The 20,049-nt window shown below is 51.5% G+C and overlaps 1 protein-coding gene across 1 annotated transcript; it reads right to left on the minus strand.

Moving 5' to 3' along the window:
• Positions 1–4,238: 4,238 nt before the first annotated feature.
• Positions 4,239–18,349, minus strand: LOC136105890 (olfactory receptor 14J1-like). The gene is made up of 2 exons (XM_065845806.2): positions 17,830–18,349; positions 4,239–4,291 (listed from the first exon to the last, which is right to left on the minus strand). The coding sequence occupies exons 1-2, from the start codon at positions 18,347–18,349 to the stop codon at positions 4,239–4,241; spliced, it is 573 nt and encodes a 190-aa protein (XP_065701878.2).
• Positions 18,350–20,049: the final 1,700 nt, after the last annotated feature.

Here is a 20,049-nt window from a genome sequence, read left to right on the forward strand (position 1 = left end):
CGGGCACCACAGCCCACTTGATCTACAGAGCAAAACCCCCAGTTCAGGGCTGTGGGGAGCATGGGGAGAGGGTGCAGGAATGGCAGCCAGGCCAGAGCGGATGTGCTCTCCTTGGGCAAAGGCTCTGTGGGGAGATGGGACCTCCCAGGAGAAGAGCAGAGCAGTGTTTGTGTGCAGACATGGAAAGAGAAACCCTTTGCCTGTGGGTGACAACTTGGGTCAGGCTGCCCTGTCCCTGGGGCAGCAGGAGCTGCCTGAAGAGCCCCAGGGTCAGGACTTGGTGCTGTCCTGGGGAGCAGGGCTGGCACAGGGAGCTGAAGGCTTCCTGTCATCGGGATAGCCTGAGCATGGCAGCCAGAGAGACACTGTCACTGACCTCTGTTTCCTCCATTTCATTCTACAGGTCCTGTCCAGATGGACCTTCTCTGCTCGGCTGGGCTGGAGTGAGACCGGGGAGGTGGGAAGAGCTGGGGAGAAGCTGGGCTGGGCTGGAAAGTGCCCCAGAGAGGGAAACACCAGTGAAAAGCTGAAGTGTGTGAGTGTGCAGGGTGGGAGCACCAAACTGGGAGGAAGGGCTGACACACCAGCTGTGCTGGCATCCAGCGAGACCTGGACAGGTTGGAGGACTGGACAGGGGAGAACCCAAGGAAGTTCTGCAAAGGCAAGTGTAGGGTCCTTCACCTCAGGAGGAATAACCGCAGGCACCACTGCAGGTTAGGGGCAGACCTGGAAGGTAGCTCTGTGGAGAAGGACTTGGGAGTTCTGGTTGATAACAGGTTGACCATGAGTCAACAACGTGCTCTTGTGGCCAAGAAGGCCAGTGGTACCTGGGGTGCATTGCCAAGAATGTGACCAGCAGGTCAAGGGAGGTGAATCCTCCCCCTCTGTTCTGCCCTGCCGAGGCCGCATCTGGAGGTACTAGGTCCAGTTCTGGGCTCCCCAGTTGAAGAAAGACAAGGAATTACTGGAAAAAGTGCAGTGGTGGATTGCAAAGATGACAACGGGTCTGGAGCATCTTTCTAATGAGGAGAGCCTGAGAGAGGGGGTTTGTTCAGCTGGAGAAGTTGAGAGGGGATCTTATCGATGTTTATAAATATCTCAAGGGTGGGTGTCAAAAGGTTGGACCAGACTCCTTTCAGTGGCGCCCAATGATAGGATGAGGGGCAACAGGCACAAGCTGAAGGTTCCATCTGTATATGAGGATAAACTTCTTTACTTGGAGGGTGACAGAACCCTGAAACAGGGTGCCCGGAGCAGATGTGGAGTCTCCTTCTCTGGAGACATTCAAACCCACCTGGACATGGTCCTGTGCGATCTACTCTGGGTGAACCTGCTTTGGCAGGTGAGTTGGACCGGATGATCTCCAGAGGTGCAGGGAACGTGGCTCACAATCAAACCCCTTTGCTATTTTAGACTTGTAAAACATGCATGGATCTTTGTGCTACTTGTACTCAGGTACAATTAAAGGCATTATGTAGGCCATGGGAAAAGATAAAATGGGGTTAGTGGGCCTTGCATACCTGTCAGGTTGATTTTTATCACACCTCTAACGCATCTAAGGGGTGGCAATATGTACACACTGCTGTGGATACAGTGTCAGGACTAATTACATGGGAGGGCGACAGTCAGGGACTCCACACAATCCAATGTGAATTCAAGCAAAGCCGTTTATTGTTACATTTCTCCTTAAGTATCTTTTTGACCTGTCCATGTGCCACCCACACATCTAAAGGCTGCTTGCAATTGGTCAATAGCTACTGTTCACGCGCCGAAAACTAACAAATAATTGGATTTTACAAACCTGCATGAGCTCTAGTGCTAAGCAAAAAGTATCTACTAAATTGCTGACTTGCTGACTCTTCTTCACTTGCTCAAGGCTCGACTCTTGCTCTCTTGCTGGATACAAAGGCCTCAGATGCCTATGCACTTCAGTTCCATACAATGTCCATTAACTTCAAGGAAATCCCTCAAATCTCCCACAATTTCTATCAATATATGAGCAACAAGAGGAGGGCCAAGGAGAATCTCCATCCCCTGGTGAATACAGAAGGAAACAGTGAGAGAAGATGAGGGAAAGGCTGAGGTACTAAAAGCCTTCTTTGTCTTTGTTCTGTCTTTAACAGTCAGAACAGTTGTGCTCCAGGTCCCCATCCCCCTGAGCCAGAAGACAGGGATGGGGAGCAGAATGAAACCCCAATCATCCAAAGAGAAATGGTTGGTGACCTGCTGCACCACTTGGACACCCATGACTCTATGGGGCCAGACGGGATACACCCAAGGGTGCTGAGGGAGCTGGCACAGGTGATCACTGAGCCACTTTCCATTATCTACCAGCAATCCTGGCTAACTGGGGAGGTCCCGGTTGACTGGATGTTGGCCATGATGACACCCATCTACAGGAAGAGCTGGAAGGGCGACCTGGTGAACTACAGACCCGTCAGTCTGCCCTTGGTGCTGGGCAAGGTTGTGGAGTAGATGATCTCAAGTGATATCACAGGATTCATATAAGAGAACCATATGATCAGGCCCAGTCAACACGGGTTTATGAAAGGCAGGTCCTGTTTGACCAACCTGATCCCCTTCTATGACAAGGTGATCAAGTAGACAAGGGAAAGGCTGTGGATGCTGTGTCCTTAGACTTCAGCAAGGCCTTTGACACCCTATCCCACAGCATCTCCTGGAGAAGCTGCAGCTCATTGCCTGGATGGGTGTATCTACGATGGGTAAAGAAGTGGCTGGAGCTGTGGTGGACAGAGCCAAATCCATTTAGGGACCGGTCATGAGTGGCGTCCCCAGGGCTCAGTATTGAGGCCAGTTCTATTCAATCTCTTTATTCACGATCTGGATGAGGAGATCAAGTGCACCCTCAATAAGTTTGCAGATGACACCAAACTGGGTGGGAGTGTTGATTTGCTGGCAGGTAGGAAGGCTCTACAAAGGGATCTGGACTGGCTGGATCAATGGGCTGAGGCCAATTTCATGAGATTCAACAAGAACAAGTGCTGGGTTCTGCACTTGCGTCATAACAACCCCATAAAGGCTACAGGATCATGGAAGAGTGGATGGAAAGCTGCTTGGTGGAAAAGATCTGGGGCTGTTGATGGGCAGTGGCTGAACATGAGACAGTGTGTGCCCAGGTGGCCAAAAAAGCCACCAGCGTCCTGGCTTGTATCAGGAATAGTGTGACCAGCGGGACCAAGGAAGTGATCGCCCCCTGTACTGGGCACTGGTGAGCCCGAACCTTGAATCCTGGGTTCAGTTTTGGGCCCTTCACTATGAGAAAGACCATGAGGTGCTGGAGTGAGTTCAGAGAAGGGATCAGAGCTGGTGAAGGGTCTGGGGTGCAAGTCTGATGAGGAGCAGTGGAGGGAGCTGAAGCAGTTTAGTTGGACAAAAGAAGGCTGAGGGGAGACCTTCTCACTCTGCACAGCTCTCTGAAAGCAAATTGTAGCATAGAGGCTCTTGGTTTCTTCTCCCATATATCAAGTGATATGATGAGATAAAATGGCCTTAAGTTGTGCCGGGGAAGGTTCAGGTCAGACATTAGGAAACATTTCTTCATGGGAAGGGTTGTGAGGCAGTGGAACAGGCTGCCCAGGGCAGTGGTGGAGTCACCACCCCTGGAGGGGTTTAAAAGACTTTTAGATGAGGTTCTCAGGGACATGGTTTAATGCTACAGTTGGGTTATGGTTGGATTCAAAGATCTTGATTGTCTCTTCCAACCAAAATAATTCTATGATTTGGTGTTTCTAATCCAAGTCCCCATGTGTGCAAAAGTTTCCTTCATACAAGAGACAGAGTGACTGGTAGAGAAAAACATAAAGCTGAAACTGAATGTCAAGAGAGTGAGCAAACCCTGCTGTCCCCAAGGTCAGAGGGAAACAGGGCTGGGAAGTGCAGACCTGGCAGTGGTGTCTCTGCTGCCCTGGAGGGCCTTGATGGACATGAAGGTGATCTCCGTGACTGACAAGGTGCTGCTGACAGACCCACTGTGAAAAGTGTTGGTCCGTTCCTCAGCTGTATCGTCAAGGGGGTGAGTGAAGGGTGGTGGAGAGAAAAAACAGAAGTTTTACAGCATAGACGCATACGTGGAGACTCCAGTGTAGTTTGCTTCCTATTCATGGACCGCCTTACATGTACTAGATAGAGAAATGACGGACATGCCACACTCGCGTGGTGGCAACCAGTTTGTTTCACAAAGACACCGAGTCTGTCTGCAGTGCTGTCCGGGGTGTCGGTCACACATCAGTGTGAACGGGGATGGCTGTCCCATACAGGACCATCGCTGTCCCTGCCCAATGCAGGAGGGGTGTGCGAGAGCCTTGGCACCTCACGTAACACTGCAGGTCTGTAATTGGCAATAGAAGGAACAACTTCCCCGAGTATGATCAGACAATGTGGGGATGTTCATGACACTTCTGCCATTACAGTCAAAGGAGCTGGAGTCAACCCAGCTGATGGAAAAGACGGAGAGAAACTTAGCTCTATCTGTGGTTCCAGACTCCACTCATCAAATAAATGCTGGCATAGGCTGCCCCAAACATAAGAAATAAAGATTCTTTCATCCTAAAAGTGGCTATCTGATGTCAGTTCTATTGGCCAAAGGGATTCCCCATCAGCCTACAAGAAGTTGCCCCCAGATGCTGCCTCTCCTCTCCGCATTGCTCCACTCAGCTTGCAGCCAGCTCCAGGTATTGTGCATCACCTCTGGCACTTCACATGTCACCTCGTCTTTGCATCTCAGCACATCAGTCTTGACCTCTGCCTCCATTCATTAGCACGGGAGCTGAAACAAGGAGCTCACATGTCAGTGTCTATTGCGTGTGCACCTGAACTGAGGCCAGAGGAATCCATCTCCTGTGGGTTTGTGTTGTGTGTGGGGGTAGCTGAGGACTGCAGACATGGAATGGGGGTAGAATCCCCTCCCTCAGAAAAGGCAAATTAGATCATTTTGTGCCCCTGTCTGGTCGTCATGTCCAAAGACGGGACAGTGAAAAGCTGATTCCTGGACCGTAAAATTTTTCGAATGAGAGAAATGATTCTGCGGGAAAAAAAGTGTCTCTCCTTAGCTGAGACAAGGAAATCAGTGCTGACTTGAGCCTGTTTCACAGCAGGTTCCCCCAGAGCTCCAGGGGCACCGGGAGGGAGCCCAGAGAGGACAGAGAAAGGGACATCATGGGATGCTCCTCTGTTGCTAAGCTGGGACCAAGGGAGCTCCTGGCAAGCGGCAGCACTGCAGAGAGACAGGTCTGCCCAGGAGCAGCTCCTCTGCACAGCGCAGCAGGGCTGAGGGCTCTGCCTGCAGCACCGAGGGCACAGGAGCCAGGCAGAGAGAGGGAAAAAGCAATGTAGGGTTGTAGGTTGCTGAGGGCTCATTGAGAGACAAATCTTCACAGTCTTAACACGGTAAGTCTTTGGCTGTAGGACAATGCAGCTGCATTTCCTGGTGGTATCTCCTAAAGGTGGCACATCCTGTATTACCGGATCTGTCAGGTCTCTCACACAGTATTTCTCACGTAGAGGAGAAGAAAATTGTCCAGAGCAGGGCTTCCCTGCTGCACCATCAATGGGAAAGGGCATGACTGCAGCTTCTCCAGAGGGTGACTGCAGGGGGAGCTCCCAGGGGGGCCCAGGGCTGTCCTGCAGAGCAGGGTCCCTGCCCCTAGGGCTGTGCCGGGGCAGGGACTCTGCCGTGTGCCAGGGTCAGCGCTCAGCCTGCCCGGGGAGATAACAACAACAAGGATGGGAGAAGATGTGAGTGGAAGGATAAAACCCTATTAGGGCAGAAAAGATGCTTCTGCTGTGGAGAGGGTGCTGTGTGGGTCAGGGCTGCTCACAGCTCCAGATCACCCCCAGGATTTTTCCAGGGGGATGCCTCAAGGAGAAGATCAATGCAAGGATTACCAGACAGATAAGGAGCTTTCCTGAGCCTGTCTTTTCAGTTTCCTCTCCCAAGGGGTGCAGGAAAGGATAAAATGAAAATGAGCTCTCATGCTTAAACAAGTCACTGAGACTCCTGAACTGCAATTCTGAGTGATCAGTACATCTGCCAGAAGGCTCATAACATCCCTTCACCACCCCTCTGCCTGTGCACAGCACCTGCATCACCTGGCTGGACCCGTCAGCCTCAATCTGACCTGTCCTGTTTTCCAATCTGCAAACAGGAAGATGCCCCCAGGCAGTGCCCTGTGAACAGGCAGGATCTGTAGGGCCAGGGGGAGGGCACAGAGGGTGGGATGGGGTCTGTGAGCACTGACAGGGAAGAGACATGGACAGGGAAACACCTCCCAGGGGGAGAATCTCCAGGCAGCAGGGAAATGATCAGAAATGAGAGGAAACTGAACCTCGAATTGTTATGGGAGGGAGAACAGAGAAAAGTCCCCGTGATCCCCTGCAGTGCAGATCCCTCCTGTGAGCAGCCCCCTGGCCTCCTGTCCCACCCAGCAAAGCCTCTGCCCTCAGGACCGGGGACTCCAAGGCATGAAGCAGCTCCTGTGCAGCCAGAGCTCCAGTTCCTCTGCAGAGCACAGGGGCTGAGAGCAGCTGCCCGGCAATGTTGGTGTCTGGGAGGTGGCTGCACAGCTGGGGAAGGGTGACGCTGTCTGAGTGCCCGGCTGCCTCTGCCCTGGCCTCTCTCACACCCACCCTCACCGCATTGTCCTTCTTGCTCCCCTGCTCTGGGTCACTGCTGTTGGGACCTTGTTCTTGCTGTCAGGCTCTCTGGGGATGGCAGTTTCAGCTGCAGAGTCACATGCCAACCTGTCCTACAGAATTTGTGTGTTATCTGAATCCCCATGTAGAAGCACAGAAATGAAGCAACAGAGAAAATGCTGTTTGCTTTGTGAAAAGAAGTCGTGCGTGTCCTGGACTAAATGTGGAGTGCTGAGACCTTAGGAAAGGGTGAGACATGTCATGGTGTGAGATGGATCCCTCTGTTCTCAGCAGTGCCTGGTGGCTTTTCAGGGTAACATGGGAGTGTGATCTGGCTCCATCTCAGAAAGGTGCCAGCCCAGGGCAGCTGGAGCAGGACAGAGGGACAGAGCAGCTGCCCTCACTCTGCACTGACCCACAGGCATCCTCTGGTCTCGCAGGACTCACTCTGTTCTCCCTGAATGCACCAGAAATGCTGAGGCTTTATGACACCCAAGAACGCTCCCCAGGGTTGGAGGGCAGAAGGAGAAACACCAAAGCTCTCCAACTCAGTTTCTCAGACCTGGAGGTACAGATGCTGACAGTCCCTTCTGCACCAGGAGCGGTTCCATCTGACACAGCTGAACCCCAGGACTGGCCCCTGCCCACCCAATCACACAGGGTCAGGCTGACTCCTCAAGAGCCCCTGGGCAGAGACCCTGCTCTTCATTGCACACTCATCAAGCACCGACGAGGGCTCCAGCCAGGACGTTCTCCTGAAAAATAGAAGTGTCTCTTTCTGGGAGGGTGTTTGGAAATGGCTTTGTTTTTTCCCAGAAAAGTCTCATCTAAACCAGCACTGTCTTTTGCTCCTTGCACAGGTCCTCATGCTCACAGGCAGCAAATGTCCAACAGCAGCTCCATCACCCAGTTCCTCCTCCTGGCGTTCACAGACACATGGGAGCTGCAGCTCTTGCACTTCTGGCTCTTCCTGGGCATCTACCTGGCTGCCCTCCTGGGCAACGGCCTCATCATCACCACCATAGCCTGGGACCAGCACCTCCACACCCCCATGTACTTCTTCCTGCTCAACCTCTCCCTACTCGACCTGGGCTCCATCTCCATCACTGTCCCCAGATCCATGGCCAGTTCCCTCTGGGACACCAGGAACATCTCATACTTGGGATGTGTTACCCAAGTCTTTCTGTTTGTCTTTTTTGTTTCAGGAGACTATTGTCTTCTCACAGTCATGTCGTACGACCGCTACGTTGCCATCTGCAAACCCCTGCACTACGGGACCCTCCTGGGCAGCAGAGCTTGTGTCCACATGGCAGCAGCTGCCTGGGCCACTGGGTTTCTCAATGCTCTGCTGCACATGGCCAATACATTTTCACTGCCCCTGTGCAAGGGCAATGCCCTGGACCAGTTCTTCTGTGAAGTTCCCCAGATCCTCAAGCTCTCCTGCTCACACTCCTACCTCAGGGAAGCTGGGCTTATTGTGGTTAGTGTCTGTTTAATATCTGGGTGTTTTGTTTTCATCGTGGTGTCCTATGTGCAGATCTTCAGGGCCGTGCTGAGGATCCCCTCTGAGCAGGGACGGCACAAAGCCTTTTCCACCTGCCTCCCTCACCTGGCCGTGATCTCCCTGTTTGTCAGCACTGGCGTGTTTGCCAACCTGAAGCCCCCCTCCATCTCTTCCCCATCCCTGGATCTGGTGGTGTCTGTTCTGTACTCGGTGGTGCCTCCAGCAGTGAACCCCCTCATCTACAGCATGAGGAATCAGGAGCTGAAAGTAGCACTGAAGAAGCCGATTCATTCTTTTTTCTGTCAGCAACAATAAGTTACCTGTGTCTCTTCAGAACTGATTTCCAGTTCATCTCAGGAACCTTCTGTGCATTGAGCATTTTATCTGTGATAACCATGTTTGTCAAGGAAGTTCTTCATCCATGAAACTTCTCCGGAGCCACAACTCAGAGGCCTGTCTACCTGTTTCTGGGACCCTGGTACAGCTGGTGTCCTATGTCACATCTCTTTTATACAGGGCGTTTCAACAGGACAGACCCATTTTGAAATCACTCTGTCTCTGAAATTTGGACCAGATTTTTGAAACACTCCTTAGAAGGGGATTTCCTCAGTTTCAGTATTTGGAGCTTGGGCTCCTCTTCTGAAGCTCTGGTCATCCTGAATAAATTTCCCCCACAAGGCCATGCTGCTGTACTTGTGTTTTTCATGGGCTCAGGGGAGGACATGGGGCAACATGCGATGTCACGGTTCTGGTTTGATTGTCCATCTGTGGGTGCCCAGTGTTCCTGGAGATGGTGAAGGACCTTCAGTGATCTGCCTTGGGCTGTCTCACTGTGGTTTTCAGGCACCACAGACTGATCCCCGTGCTCTGTGCTTCAACAGGGGAATAAATGACCCACAGAAACCTATTTCTGCATTCCCAGCTCAGGGCAGGCTGCTCTGTCACTGCAGTAGCAGGAGCAGCATGAAGAGTTCCTGACCAGGAGTCTTGTGCTGGTGAGAGGGGCTGGCACAGGAGGGCTGCCAGCAATGGGGGTAAAGGATCTCTTGAAAACAAGAGCAGGGGACAAAGGGGAACTGGCCTTGCTTCCATCATGCCATGGCTGGCCCCGGCCCTTGGGTTGATAGGGAGGATGATCCTCTTCTCTGTCCCAGTCCGCCCATCCATCCATCCATCCATCCATCCATCCATATCAGCACTCCATCTGGGTGAGCTGCCTCACCATGTTTCTCATCCCAATGAGATCATAGAATCATTTAGGTTGAAGGAGACCCTCAAGATCACTGTGTAAAACCATTAACCCAACTCTGGCACTAAACCATATTCCTAAGAACCTCATCTACATGTATTTTAAAGAACTCCAGGGATGGTGACTCAACCACTACTTGGGCAACCTGTTCCAGTGCCTCACAAACTCTTCCAAGAAGAAATTTTTCCTAATATCCAAACTGAACCTTCCCAGGTGCCACTTCAGGCTGTTTCCTCTCCTTCTCCCACTTGCCACATGGGAGAACAGACCAACACTTCCATGTTGCAGCCTCCTTTCAGGGAGTTGTAGATAGCAATAAGGTCTCCCCTCAGCCTTCTTTTCTCCAGGCTAAACAGCCCTAGTTCCCTCAATTGCTCCGCATCTGACTTGTTCTCCAGACCCCTCACCAGCTTTGTTGCCCTTCTCTGAACTTACTCCAGCACCTCAAGGTCTTTCTTGTAGTGAGGGGCTCAAAACCGAACACAGGATTTGAGGTGCATCCTCACCAGTGCCAGGAACAGAGGGATGATCACTTGCCTGGTACTGCTGGCCACACTATTCTTGATGCATGCAGAGATGCTGGTGGCCTTCTAGGCTACCTGGGCACATGCTGGCTCATGTTCAGTCACTGTCCATCAACACCCCCAGGGCCTTTTCCATTTGGCAGATTTCCAGCCGCTCTTCCCGAGCCTGTAGTGTTGCATGGGGTTGTTGTGACCTAAGTGCAGGACCCAGCACTTGGCATGAAATTGAACAAGTCCAAGTGTTGGATTGTTCACCTGGGATAGAGTAACACTGAGCGCAAGTGCAGATTGGGAGAGAGCGGCTGGAGAGCAGCCCTGCAGAAAGGGATCTGGGATGATGGTTGGCCACAGGATCAATAGGAGGTAACACTGTCCCCCAGCAGCCAAGACGGTAAAACACATCCTGGAGTGCATGAAGCACAGCATGGCCATGCGGTCAAAAGAGGTGACTATGCTGCTGTATTCAGCATTGGTGCAGCCTCACCTTGAGTGCTGTGTGCAGTTCTGGGCCCTACATATTGTTACAACAAGGACGTAAAGGTCTTTGATTGCTTCTAGACCATCCCCATACCCATTGGAGGCCGTTAGGAAGAGTTCCTGTCTCCAAATATCCAGCCCAGCTTCTTGCTGCATGAACAACCAGGAGAAACTGCCCCGGGACCCTCATTTCAGACCCCATCTCCTCCACCCCCTACAGGCAGTGCTCTCCCCCTTGTCACTGAGGTGTTTCCAGGGACCCAAGAGACACCTGTGGGGAAGAGATGTTGGGTAGGGATATGGTGTCCTTCAGTGCTCCTCATTGTACCTCCTGCTGGGCTTTGTGCCACTGCTCACAACCCTCTGAACCTGGATGTTCAGCCAGTTCTCAGTGGTGCTAAACAGGAATATGCCCATGAGCACTTTGGGCTGCACTGGGAGGGTCGTGGCCACCCAGAAAAGGGCAGTTATTGTCCATCGTGACTCAGCACTGGTGTGGTCACATCTGGAGCGGTGTGTCCCAGTGTGAGGTTCCCCATTTTGGAGGAACAGGGAGGAGCTGTCGTGTGGTCAGAGAAAGTCTGGGTCGTGTGTGGAGATGCTGAGAGACCCAAACTTCTTTAGCCTGGTGAAGGGGAGGCTGAGAAAACGTGCTGGTTTTACTGAAATTGAGTTAATTTCCTTCATGCATTTTGAACCTCTGTCCTTCACAGCCAGTACAGTCTTTTGTTTAGATTTACTATGACAATAGTGAGATAATGACGTTTCTTCCCTGGGATAGAGTTAATTCTGTCTTTCAGCAGCTTTACAGTGTTTGCCATTTGCTATGAAAGGAATGTCAGAACTCACTGAGATCTCGGCTGTTGTCAGGGAAACCAAGGACTTCTTTGGCCATCCAGCTGCACATGCAAACTGGCAAGAGGGGTCACAGACAGGACAGCACCTTGATTGACATCCAGGTCAATCAATGAGCTGTTCTCTACCATTAGTGTCATGCTCGGTATAAAGCTGGAGATGCCCTTTCCAGCCAGTTAGTTTTGGTTTGCCGGCTACTTTGGTTGACTCTGTTTGGAGGTTCCATTCTATTGGGAGTTCAGTGTTAGTTCAGTTTTATGGTGTTTTCCTGATTTTCATTTGGCCCTTGGGCCTCTCTGCCTTTTGCACTTTTACTTTCTCTTGCTGGCATCAACTGTTCAGGACCAGGGTGCTCGCTTCTTTTGGGCTGCCTGTTCAGCACAGCTGGAGTTATGTGGGGGATTGCACAGAGTATCATATATTTTACTTTATGTGTATTTTAGTATAAGCATATTAGAAGTAGCAGTGTATTATTTTCATTGTCTTATTATATTTTTTTTATAAACTCACAGGTTTCTCTCTTCCCTTTCATTTCACTCTCTTATCCCACTAGAGGACTGGGAGCAGGATGTGAGCAGCTCTCATGGTCTTAGTTGGTGGCTGTGGTAAAATCATGACAAGAAAAGGTAGTAGTAGCTTCAGAAATGTTGAAAATCACTTTCCAAGATTATGGCACTTTTTCTTTTTAGTAGATGAAGACTGCATGAGAAAGGAAAACCATCAGAAACTGCAGCTCTGGAGGTGCAGACTGGAGCTCAGGATAAAGAAATGTCATTCTGAAAACAGTGCTGTGGTCATTCAGAAGGACCCCGGATCAGCCATGACGTTGTGTTTCCAGGAACAGCTGGTGAGGATGGAGAGACAGCAGCACAGATGGGGACACACTGGGGTGAGAACAAGGTGGGGAAGTGCATGGGGTGTCTGCAGCCTGTGGGGAAACAGCCACAGGCCTGGACCAGTGTAGGAAGTACCATGGTGGACATGGCCAAGGGCACTGGCAAGGTTGGATGTCCCTGCAAGAGCCAAGGTCTTCATCCTCTTGGCTTTGGCTTGTGTCCCAAGGCCTAAGAGGAGACACATGGTTGTCATGGCCATGGCACCCCATTGCCTCCTTGCACCCCCAGGGAGTGTCACACCATTGTCCTGCACTGGGCATCGCACTCCCCACATACCCAGAAAGAGCCTGAGGCACACGTAAGGAACAGGATCTCCCTTCCTAGGGACATGGGGTCAAGGCTTGGCCATTGTCCTTCATCAAACAAACCAAGGGTTTTCTCAGTATCAGAGCTGCTGCACTGTGCTTGGTATCTGAGGTTCATGGACTCAGCACCAAATACGCCATGGGGCTCATTAAAACACAGAAAGCCCTAACGAGCAATGTTTCTTTCCCTAATTTTCTTCAAATGTTCCAGACTTGTAGAACTAACTGGAGAGGTTTCAATGGGACACTTAGTGATGAAGATTTCAAAGAAGATTTAATGAAGGAGTTTTTTTCATTCAAGGGTATTTTCTGTCATTTTTCAGTGTATAGAAGAAGTGACAGCAGCATTCTACACTGGACATTGATCCCAAGGGTCTCCTGAAGACATCTGGACAGGCAGAACAGTCCCTTGGGGCTGGACACTGTATGGACAACCTCGCTCCTCACCCCCACCCCCAGTCTGCCGGTTCCCTCATCGGCCACCAGAGACTTTCATCACTTTTCCTCACATCAGACTTCTCCACTGAGCTCTGCAGGAGATGCTGCAGCTCCTGTGCACCAGCTCCACCTGCTCTCCTGTGCAAACACTGCACAGTTTAATAAACAGTAAAACACTTTCCTCAGCTGTGTGTGTAAGCTGGATCTGGTGAGGTCCACCATCCACAAGGGACATCCACACAAGAACTGGTTTAGACAGAGAGACAGGAAAGGATAGAAATAAACACAATGAACGTGTTGCCCACCATGTTAATTAGAGCTCTGAAGAATGGGGCAAGTTTGTAACTCCCTGAAGCTCAAAGCAGAAACCAGACAGTTGAGAGGAACTGAATGACCAAAGAGCAAGTGGAGGAGAAACCTGAGAGCACAGGGAAGGGAAATGTCCAGACAGTCTGCTGGAAAGTTGTCCTTTGACAGGGACATTTAATCAGGAGAGGTGGAAACTCCTGAAAGATGAGGGAGATGAAATAATAGAGTGTTGGTAATAGAAGTACAGGGGAAGACCAGTGTATCTTCTCCTATCCTTAGTACACTTACCGGTAGTTCACTTTTGTGGCTTTTCTTTTTTCCTTTGTTTGTTTTAATAAGTAAAAAAAAAAAAAAAAAAGAACAAAACAAGACCAGAAATCACACCAAAAAAACACACACCAAAAAAAACAAAAAACCACAGCAAACACAAAAAACACACACAGGAAAACAAACAAAGAAAGACCCACAAAAAACCCACAAATCCAAAAAACAACAACAAAGAAGTGCACCTTTCCAGGCAGACATCAGTCATCAGTTTTGTCACCATGAACAGCCAGTGCCATTTTAGGGCCCCACTGTACCTGAGGTGCTGACCTGGGACTGGCATCTATCACACAGGACCTGGGGAGACCAGAGCACCTTGCAATGCAGGTGGAGCCTGGGCAGGGGTTCCCAGGGCATCCACACTGGCACCAGGTGTTGGTGTCCCTGGAGCTGAAGACATTTGCATCCTAAATCCATGCCCAGTTCTGGAAAACTCTTTCCTACTCAAAGAAAAGGAACCCCCCAAAAGAAAACAGAAAAAGGAAAGAAATGTATGTCGTCACCTTCCTCTGCTTTGGATCTTTGTCTTCAGTTCTTCTTTTTTCATTTTCATTGACATTAACTGACATCTGATGGCCCTACAAGCATTAAGCCAAGATCATTTTGTGTCCTGCATAGCGCCCCATGGCCTCTGAACCCTCCCTGCCCAGGACTCCTCACACTTTGCCCAGAGCGAGTCACACTGAGGTGGTGGCTGGTTCCCTGGCTGAGATGTTGGTTTGATGGTCACCTACAGCACAGGTGGATCCTGCCCCATCATCGTCTGCTCTGCTCCACTCAGAAACAGAGCCCAACATCACAATGGGATCATAGGAGAACTGAGGTTGAAGGGACCTCAGGAGTCTGCAGTACAACCTGTCACCAACTGGGTCACACCAAGGTGTTCAAGCCTTGATCCAATACGAGTTTCAGCAGGACTAGAGAAGTGATGATCCATTTATACTCGGCACTGGTGAGGCCACACCCCGAATCCTGGGGTCAATTTTAGGCCCCTCATGGCAAGGAAGACATTGAGTTGCTGGAGAGAGTTCAGGGAAGGGTGACAAGGCTGGTGAAGGGTCTGGAGCACCAGTCTTATGAGGAGCGGTTGAGGGAGCTGGGGCTGTTCAGCCTTGAGAAAAGGAGGCTGAGGGGAGACCTTGTTGCTGTCTACAACTGCCTGAAAGGAGGTTTTATCATGGTGGGTGTTGGTCTCTTCTCCTAAGTAGCAAGTGATAAGGCAAGAGGAAATGGCCTCAAGTTGCACATGGAGAGGTTTAGATTGGATATTAGGAATAAATTATTCAGGGAAAGCGTTTTGTAGCAACGGAACAGGCTGCCCAGTGAGATTGTGGAGTCACCATCCCTGAAGGTGTTTAAAAGACAGATAGATGAGGCTCTTAGGGACGTGGTTTAGTGCCAGATTTAGGCTATGGATGGACTCAATGATCTTGAGTGTCTCTTCCAACCATAATTATTCTATGATTCTATGATAAGTCATTTTTGATATTTTCCGTCTCAGAGGAAGCACATCCCAGTGCGGCATTTAGATGGTTTCTTGGGGAAGTTACTCTCAACACCACCCCACAGGCCTCCATGTCCTCCACAGTGATAGCTGAGGCATTTGTGCTCATTTGGGCTCATTTGCCCCCACAAACACTGTGTGCATGCTCCCATCTGCCCGCTGTGCACACTCAGACTTCTGACCTAGTCATTCAGAGTCCTTCCACGGAGGGACAAACAACCTCTCTCAGATATGGTGAGAGGACAATAATCAAAATGGTGGTTGCAATGGGCTGATCTGTGACGAATGCCTTGGGACAGCAGCCACAGCGCGTCCAGGAACATGGGCAAAGACCAGACCCTGCTCTCCTGGTCTATCATGTCGCTCCCAGCAGGCCTGGCCATGCAAAATCACTGCTCTGTGCCCCACAGAATCACAGCCTTGTTTGGGTTGAAGAGACCTCTGGAGATCATCCAGTCCAACTCACCTGCTAAAGCAGGTTCACCCAGAAAAGATCGCACAGGACCATGTCCAGGTGGGTTTGAATGTCTCCAGAGAAGGAGACTCCACATCTGCTCCGGGCACCCTGTTTCAGGGTTCTGTCACCCTCCAAGTAAAGAAGTTTATCCTCATATACAGATGGAACCTTCAGCTTGTGCCTGTTGCCCCTCATCCTATCATTGGGCGCCACTGAAAGGAGTCTGGTCCAACCTTTTGACACCCACCCTTGAGATATTTATAAACATCGATAAGATCCCCTCTCAACTTCTCCAGCTGAACAAACCCCCTCTCTCAGGCTCTCCTCATTAGAAAGATGCTCCAGACCCGTTGTCATCTTTGCAATCCACCACTGCACTTTTTCCAGTAATTCCTTGTCTTTCTTCAACTGGGGAGCCCAGAACTGGACCTAGTACCTCCAGATGCGGCCTCGGCAGGGCAGAACAGAGGGGGAGGATTCACCTCCCTTGACCTGCTGGTCACATTCTTGGCAATGCACCCCAGGTACCATTGGCCTTCTTGGCCACAAGAGCACGTTGTTGACTCATGGTCAACCTGTTATCAACCAGAACTCCCAAGTCCTTCTCCACAGAGCTACCTTCCAGGTCTGCCCCTAACCTGTAGTGGTGCCTGCGGTTATTCCTCCTGAGGTGAAGGACCCTACACTTGCCTTTGCAGAACTTCCTTGGGTTCTCCCCTGTCCAGTCCTCCAACCTGTCCAGGTCTCGCTGGATGCCAGCACAGCTGGTGTGTCAGCCCTTCCTCCCAGTTTGGTGCTCCCACCCTGCACACTCACACACTTCAGCTTTTCACTGGTGTTTCCCTCTCTGGGGCACTTTCCAGCCCAGCCCAGCTTCTCCCCAGCTCTTCCCACCTCCCCGGTCTCACTCCAGCCCAGCCGAGCAGAGAAGCTCCATCTGGACAGGACCTGTAGAATGAAATGGAGGAAACAGAGGTCAGTGACAGTGTCTCTCTGGCTGCCACGCTCAGGCTATCCCGATGACAGGAAGCCTTCAGCTCCCTGTGCCAGCCCTGCTCCCCAGGACAGCACCAAGTCCTGACCCTGGGGCTCTTCAGGCAGCTCCTGCTGCCCCAGGGACAGGGCAGCCTGACCCAAGTTGTCACCCACAGGCAAAGGGTTTCTCTTTCCATGTCTGCACACAAACACTGCCCTGCTCTTCTCCTGGGAGGTCCCATCTCCCCACAGAGCCTTTGCCCAAGGAGAGCATATCCGCACTGGCCTGGCTGCCATTCCTGCACCCTGTCCCCACGCTCCCCACAGCCCTGAACTGGGGGTTTTGCTGTGTAGATCAAGTGGGCTGTGGTGCCCAGGCTGTGGTGACTCTGCGGGGCCATACTGGTCAGGCTGGGAGGCAGCCCCAGCTGATGGTGGTCACTGCCACTGACCACCTCCCACACAAGCTCTTGGGTGGCCATGGAGGGTGCTCAGAGGGACCCTGCCTTATTCACCATGTGCGTGGGTGCTGGCCACCAACAAGCAACACCTGAACAACCAGCTCGAAGTCTCTTCTAAGCCACACTGGGACCCTGATCTCCTCACACTGAGCCTACAGAGAAACAAACCAAACAAAGAGCCTCTTCAGCATCTGTTACTAAAGAATGTTCTTCAAGGAACTTGGGAGGAAGACCTAACCCTTCAGGCACTGTGCTAAGGAGATGCCCTTGCTGATGGAGTTGCTGTTCTGAGGCCGGCTCTGTCACACAAGTGCCCACTGCCTGCCCTGGTCACAGGACTGACACACAGTACGACTGTGACAAAGCCTGGGGAGCGCTCAGGCCTTACACCAGCACAAGGGCTGAGAAGGAGAGCGGGGAAGTGCAAAGAGAACGACTCTAGAAAGAAGAAGGCTGGTGCTGCCTGGCAGAGCTGCTCTGCTGGGACTGTTTTCTCCATCTTCTCACACAGACATCTTGTATTGAGCTTCACAAAGGTCTCAGAGGAAGGATCTCAGACAAACAATTCATGGGAGGGTCATTTATTTTCTTTAAATACACAGAGAGCACGACTTCTCATTTGCAAGGTCTTTGACTTGATCTGTAAAGGTGGACAGAGATGTGGGATGAATAATAACATTTCTTTGTTAGCAATATTATCAGAGTTAAAAAAGCAAACCCAAACAAGTCTTTCCCCAACTCCAAAAAATCATCTACAACTACAAAATATAAAAAAGACAGGTTAGACCTGTCATGAGTCGTGTCATGAGTGATATGCAGAACATGGAAAGTTTAACGCCTTTGAAAAGCATCCAGCCATCAGTTTCCTCAGGGCATCCTTGAGCTCCTGGTTCCTCATACTGTAGATGAGGGGGTTCACGGCTGGAGGCACCACGGAGTACAGAACAGACACCACCAGATCCAGGGATGGGGAGGAGATGGAGGGAGGTTTCAGGTAGGCAAACATGACAGTGCTGAGGAACAGGGAGACCACGGCCAGGTGAGGGAGGCAGGTGGAAAAGGCTTTGTGCCGTCCCTGCTCAGAGGGGATCCTCAGCACAGCCCTGAAGATCTGCACATAGGACAGCACAATGAACACAAAACATCCAAATGCTACTAATACACTAACCACAATAAGCCCCAGTTCCCTGAGGTAGGAGTGTGAGCAGGAGAGCTTGAGGATCTGGGGGATTTCACAGAAGAACTGGTCCAGGGCATTGCCCTTGCACAGTGGCAGTGAAAATGTATTGGCCGTGTGCAGCAGAGCGTGGAGAAACCCAGTGGCCCAGGCAGCTGCTGCCATGTGGACACAAGCTCTGCTGCCCAGGAGGGTCCCGTAGTGCAGGGGTTTGCAGATGGCAACATAGCGGTCGTAGGACATCACTGTGAGAAGATAAAATTCTGCTGAAATGAAAAACAAAAACAGACAGAGTTGGGTAGCACATCCTGTGTAGGAGATGGCCCTGGTGTCCCAGGTGGAACTGGCCATGGACTTTGGCACAATGCTGGAGATGGTGCCTAGGTCGAGAAGGGAAAGGTTGAGGAGGAAGAAGTACATGGGGGTGTGGAGATGCTGGTCCCAGGCTATGGTGGTGATGATGAGGCTGTTGCCCAGGAGGGCAGCCAGGTAGATGCCCAGGAAGAGCCAGAAGTGCAAGAGCTGCAGCTCCCATGTGTCTGTGAACGCCAGAAGGAGGAACTGGGTGATGGAGCTGCGGTTGGACATTTGCTGCCTGTGAGCATGAGGACCTGTGCAAGGAGGAAAAGGCAGTGACAATTTAGGGGAGACTTCTATGAGGAAAATAAACGTGCTGTTTCTCATGGAAAACCCCCTCCCTGATGGAGGGATGTTTCAGCGAATTCTGTTTTTACTATCTGAAAAAAAACAGTTCATCACAGCTTAAACTGCAGCTTGGACATCTAGGTTCCATGAACACAGCTCTCGGTCAGGACCCGCTGAGCTGGCGTCAGAAGAAAAGCTGATCCACACTCCCACCCCAACCCCAGAGAGCAAGAGCTCCAGGGACAGGTGGAGAAACAGGGAAGAACACTGCAGTGCTACCAGAAAATAAAGCAAGGACAGAAAGGCAGACGGGCAGGCTGTGGAACCTTCTCCTTAACCAGCTGTGCTGCTGCCACTCACTTAATGACACTGTAGAGCAAGTACTTTTAGCACCTTTTTTGTGTACCACATTCCAGGAATCCTTCACCTGGAGGTCCAGCTGCTGAGGCGGAGACTCAGGACCTGGACCCCATGGCTTTGGGGCAGAGGCTCTGCTGGGGAGGAGAGGAGACCAGGGATTGCACCGGGAAATGTGTCTGCACTGCAGGGGATGGCAAGGGGGTCCTGAATCCCCTCCCCAGCATTTCTGGTCCATCTCCCTCTCCCTGCCCATGGCTGTGCTGCCTGCAGCTGTGTCTCTGTCCCTGGGTCTGCTCCCTGTCAGTGTCACAGACCCTGTCCCACCCGCTGTGTGCTCAGCTCTGTCCTGCTCACACCTCCTGGCACTGCCCAGGGGCAGCTCTGTGTGTGCAGGGGCTCAGGAGCAGCTCAGACAAGTCCTAACGAGAACTGGGGTCTCAGTGTCTTCTCCAAAGAGAGAAATAAATCCCCATCTCCCACAGCACACCCAGACAACCAAGAGTGGAAAACTGAAAGCACAGACTCCTTCCCTTGCAGCTGTTCCTGTCTTGATGTTGTTGTTCAGAAGGACCCTCTGCCATGTCTGTGGGGTTGATCTGGAGCTCTGAGCAGCCCTGACCCACACAGCACCCTTCAACTCCACAAGCTCCCTGCCTGCCCTGCCGGGGGTCACTCCTTCCCCCCACAGCTGCTGCCATGGGATCTCCCCGGGCAGGCTGAGCGCTGACCCTGGCAGGCGGCAGAGTCCCTGCCCCGGCACAGCCGTGGAGTGCAGGGACCCTGCTCTGCAGGACAGCCCTGGGCACCCCTGGGTGAACAACTTGCTTCTCAGATTTTCAAAGCTGCTGAAAGAGATCCCTGTCCTTATTTATCCCACCAGTTGTGCCTGTGCCAGTTTTAGGAGATGGCTCCAGGAGCTACAGCTGCATTGCCCTGCA

Source organism: Patagioenas fasciata, chromosome 10 (genome assembly GCF_037038585.1).
Source record: "Patagioenas fasciata isolate bPatFas1 chromosome 10, bPatFas1.hap1, whole genome shotgun sequence".
Lineage (NCBI taxonomy): Eukaryota > Metazoa > Chordata > Aves > Columbiformes > Columbidae > Patagioenas > Patagioenas fasciata.

Bases quoted from the DNA above. Each gene is read 5' to 3' on its own strand.
- LOC136105890 (XM_065845806.2), bottom strand. From the start codon at position 18,349: ATGTCCTACGACCGCTATGTTGCCATCTGCAAACCCCTGCACTACGGG. The intron at 4,292-17,829 runs GTATGAGGAACC...TGCATTGGGCAG, and splicing joins CGTGAACCCCCTCATCTACA to GGACAGCGATGGTCCTGTAT.